The sequence below is a fragment of the Penaeus japonicus genome, unplaced genomic scaffold (genome assembly GCF_977035675.1).
Source record: "Penaeus japonicus unplaced genomic scaffold, GWHDUDI00000001_assembly GWHDUDI00000041, whole genome shotgun sequence".
Taxonomy (NCBI): Eukaryota; Metazoa; Arthropoda; class Malacostraca; order Decapoda; family Penaeidae; genus Penaeus; species Penaeus japonicus.
In genome coordinates this window covers 13,324,064-13,329,063 of record NW_028234443.1, presented here as the reverse complement: position 1 = coordinate 13,329,063, position 5,000 = coordinate 13,324,064, and the positions used below count along the sequence as shown (strand labels likewise).

General features: G+C 36.3%; 1 protein-coding gene across 5 annotated transcripts in view; it reads left to right on the top strand.

Moving 5' to 3' along the window:
- The window catches only part of lace (serine palmitoyltransferase long chain base subunit), a 43,689-nt gene that overhangs the window by 15,904 nt on the left and 22,785 nt on the right, over positions 1–5,000 (top strand). For 3 of the 5 annotated variants that reach the window (XM_086534598.1, XM_086534599.1, XM_043015475.2), the window contains exons 3-6: positions 527–649; positions 3,729–3,883; positions 4,373–4,518; positions 4,927–5,000. The exon at positions 4,927–5,000 is cut by the window's right edge and continues 129 nt beyond it. In XM_086534598.1, coding sequence (XP_086390724.1) covers positions 527–649; positions 3,729–3,883; positions 4,373–4,518; positions 4,927–5,000 — 498 coding nt within the window. The remainder of the gene's footprint in view (positions 1–526; positions 650–3,728; positions 3,884–4,372; positions 4,519–4,926) is intronic. The other 2 variants (XM_086534600.1, XM_086534601.1) reach the window with 1 other exon arrangement.

The following is a 5,000-nucleotide window of genomic DNA, read 5'->3' as shown; positions in this document are numbered from 1 at the left end:
CCTCTCCTCCCTCTCCTGCTCCTCACTTCCTCTCTCCTCTCCTCCTGTTTTCCTTTTTGTCCTCTCACCTTTCCTCCCCCTCCTCCCTTCCTCTCTCCTCTTCTCTCCTCCTATTTTCCCTTTCTGTCCTTACACTTTGCCTACCCCTCCCTCCTCCTCCCTTCCCCTCTTCTCACTAATTTACCTTCATCTCCATCCCCCTCTGTGTCTCTGTGTAGGGCTGAATTATAATGGAGTTTAAGGCCAATTGTAACTACATCATACATAACTGAATAAAGCATGTTTCAACTAGTCTGGTGTTAAAGAAAGAAATATATACATACATAAATATTTAGATATATGTGTATTGGTAAAGAGGTGACAAGTTAATTGATAATGCAAGGATTTGTCCATTTTTGTCATATTGTACAAGACCTATTATAACTTTCAACTGTCCCACACCCCCTCCACCTTTCTGGAAGAACTTAAAGAGATTTTTTTTTTTCTTTTTTTTTCTTTTTTTTTATGTAATGATAATTTTAAAAAGGACATCGAGGAGTGTTCACCCTTCACGAACTTCACCATCTATCTGTCTTATGGAGTGCTGTTCCTGGTGGGCTACATCAAGGAATTCTTCTATCCACCATCGACCAAAGAAACGAACCGAGAGGTAGAGTACCTAGGGCTCCAGATTCCAGATAGAGACGCTTGTGGCACCTTCAGATAACGTGATGGTGTGCAGCGTTTTTCTTTTTTTTATATATATATAATTCCTCTCTCTCTCTCTCTCTCTCTCTCTCTCTCTCTCTCTCTCTCTCTCTCTCTTTCTCTCTCATCCTCTCTGATATTTTTTTTAGTATATATTGTTTTTTAAGAATATTGCTATCATGTTTTTATTTTTTTATTATTATCATTTATTCATTTTCATTATTGTCATTGATTTTATTGATTTTACCAACCTCATCACATATTAATAATGATAACATTGCCATGATCCTTTTTATCATTATTGATATTATTTTTATCATCACCAGTTTTATTGTTATTATTGTCAAAGGAACTGGAAAAAGTTTTTTTTTTTCTTCTCTCTCTCTTTCCCTCTTTCTTTCATTCTTTCTTTCTTCCTTCTTCTTTCTTTCTTTCTTTCTTTCTTACATATCACTCGGTAAATTATTTGTTTGTGTAAACAAATGCCTATCTGGAATTTAACCCTAATCATTTTGTTTAATTTTTATTGCAGTGTATTTCAGTAGTTGTTTCTTTAGGCATATTTTTCAGTTTCTTTTTTGCTAGGTTACTTTTATCTTTTTGTCATGCCTATTATATATCAAATGGACCTCAGATTTCATCGTAAATGCCAGCCTTTTGCAGGTATTATGTCCCTATGCTTTGCTTTCTTGCTTATTGTAAGGTTGGTACATATGTATGGGAGTATGTGCCTCATTATTGTGTGTTTGTGTTTGTATTCCATATACCTGTATGGGTAAAACAAATGTGCAGACAAGTCGCTTGGTTACTATAGCAGATATTGTACATATATCCTTTTTGTATGATTTGTAGTTGTTTTTCAAATTCAGACAGTCATGGTTAAGTGGATGTACCACTCACTCATTCTTACACACACACACACACACACACATGCACACACACACATACACGCACACACACACACACACACACACACACACACACACACACACACACACACACACACACACACACACACACACACACACACACACACACACACACACACACACACACACACACACACACACACACACACACACAGAGGTATTGCAGCACTGCCAAACCACAGGGTCAAGCATAGGCAAAAACTGATATAGAGTCAGCAGTCTGCAAGCTGTGCTTTGATGGCCAGCACCCTCTCCAACCCTGAAAACACTTAGTAAGAACACTCAAACTTTTTCTCACTCACTCACTCACTCACTCACTCACTCACTTTACTTGCAGCAACCAGAAACATTTATTCATGATCATTGTAACCTTGCCTTCCAACAAAAGGCCAGAGTTCTATTTATCCAACACTTCATTCTACCAGTTTATTCATGATCCCTGTATATTCAAAAAGTAGTTTGTTGAGATTCTGAAGAGTCAGGGTCAGGAATGATTCAGAAGTGTAATGCATAATCTCAAGGCATCCCTTGGATGGTTATTAGTTAACTCTAGGCTAGTCTAGTATGGTTTTTATAATGATGATTTGTTACATAACCAAGCAAGTATCTTTATATATCTGTAAAAATGGAAAGCTATATAAGATAACTTAATATAGAATATAGTTCAGGTTAAATGCAATTTAAATGACACAGGTTAGCTATTGTTCATATTTCTAGTGTAAAAAAGGTGTCAGAGAAGATAAGATATTGGCACTGGTTGACAAAACACCTGGTATATTTGAGATAAATTGTAATATAATTAACAATTTTTAGGTGTAATCTCTTACTGGTTTACATTTCTAGTCATTGTAATCAAGTTATAATATATCAAAATTTACAAGAAGATAGAGTTTAATAAGGTCAACTACTCTATACCATATCTAAGGTATAACCTATATTCTGTTTATCATTGTAAATTAACAGTAAATCAAGGCCATGTTTACTAGGATTTAGGAGGTAATCTGTTGCTAATGGGGGATAGATTTACTTACTTTACCTACTTTATTGTATTTAGAGTATATCTGTCATATCACAGGCTCTATCAATTCTGCAGTTGACTAAAATTGTAGTTCAGGGTTTATATCTGCTCATTTTTTTCTTTATACTCAGCGTGATTGAAGTATTGTTTTAGGGGAGGACAAAAAGCAACTTTATTTTTTCGTATTTGCGTACTGTCATGAACGAAAGTGAACCATATAAGCATCCACAATGAAGATAACATGAAAAGGTAGGGAAGAGGAAGGAAACTTGTACTCATGACTGTGAGTGCCACAGTAAAAGGCATCTGTTTTGGCACAGGGGCACATTGTAGACATTGAGCGTGGTTTGAGTCACCTTCCTCCTCTTGTTCTGCCTGCAAATCCTTAATCTTCAGTACTTTAGAGCAAGAGGTCATCAACTTGCTATGTGTCATCGCTCTATAAGATAGTGCTTGCTAAAGACCATAGATGGGTGCCAATTCAAGGCTCTCTCTCCTGCTGGTGCTAGAAGAAAGTGGTGCCATCTAGGTTTTGGATGTTAGGTGAAACCCATTTTGCTTAATTTTATGGCACTTATGATAATTATGGCTGCGATTGTCATCATCACTCACTCATTACTCATAGCACATAAAATAACATGGTGATGCAAAATCCCTGAACGTCATGACACCCGTCGTCAGGCCAGAGCTCCTGCGTCATGTACAATCAAAAACATGTCACCCGTTGTAAACAGGTTAATAGTTAGATGTACTGACATTTTAGCATGGGATCAGTTTACACCAAGTTGTAATAATTACGAATTTAGTCAGGAATACTTCTGATGATTTAGGGTAAAAATGAGTATATAGTTGACTTTAAATAGTAGTTATTGTTTTTCTTGATTAGGTTCAGGATGACAGGCAAGACAAAGGCCATTCACCATCAATCTCATGCAAACACACATACTCAGAGATTCACATATGTACACACACACACACAAACACAAATTAGCACACACAAGGATGAAGTTAAACTCGTGCCAACAGACACACAAACACACACACAAGCACACGCACAGTTACTGAACCATGCTAATGGGAGAATTTTTGCACAGGGATATGTACCTCTTTACATTGGGTTTGAGAGCTTCTACACTCGGAATGTCTACCGGAGAATTCAAGACTGCTGGAACCGCACCATCTGTAGCGTTCCTGGCGCCATCATAGATCTTATGGAACGTACTACACCTGATTATGGCTGGACGATGAAGTAAGTGACATGCTGGGGCTTATACTTTGGTAATGGCGTTCCCGCCAGCTAGATAACAAACACGTACAGTAACTAATCATGAGACCTCTCAAACACGATGCCATACTGTGCCTCTATGAGTGCTTTTCACCCGGGGTGATAATAGTTTTTTTCACAAGTAAATAAAAATTTATCAATACAAATGGAACTCCTATGATTATGTACATACATAAAGATGTAAAATGTACATTTTGAAGTAGAGATCGTGAGAGGATAGGATATCACCCGGCAGGAGCAAAATAATTGCATGATGTGATATCACGTCATCACCTGGTGCCAATGGGTTAAAGATCATATGTAAAGTGAGTTAAAGAGTTTTATATGTATTATATTGTACTTTTGAAATTTTCAAGCCTTTACAGGCATGGACAGAAGTGTCAAACAGAAAAGACAATATTTATTCATAAGAAAACTTTAAAATTTTCTCCTCTTTTTCCTCTCTGTTTACAGACTGACAGGCAAAATCATTAAATGTATAAATGTGGGCTCATATAACTACCTAGGATTTGCAGAAAATGTCGGCCCTTGCCATGACGCTGCAGAAGAAACAACGAAAGCTTTAGGCGTCACCATTTGCAGTCCTCGTCTTGAACTCGGTAAGGTCTCTCCTGCTTTCTCATAATAAGAATATGAAAATGAGTTAATAGAGTAAAAAGCTGGTAACTGATTTATTGGTAATGGTTATTGAAGTGTTTTATTTTTGTTTTGTATGATTTGATATTGTTATTGTTATCCCCTTATTTTATTATTATTATTCATTTATTTTTTATTTTTTTATTTTATTTATTTATTATTTTTTTATTTTTTTTGGTGTGTGTGTGTGTGTGTGTGTGTGTGTGTGTGTGTGTGTGTGTGTGTGTGTGTGTGTGTGTGTGTGTGTGTGTGTGTGTGTGTGTGTGTGTGTGTGTGTAAAGATATATTACATTTTTTATGTAAAATTATTTATTTACAAGTTTTTAAATTATTTATTTTATTTTTACCTTTTCTTTTTTTCATCTCTTTAGGAAACATGGAAATCCACCAGAAACTTGAGTCATTGGTTGCTGAATTCCTAGGCGTTGACGATGCCATCACCTTT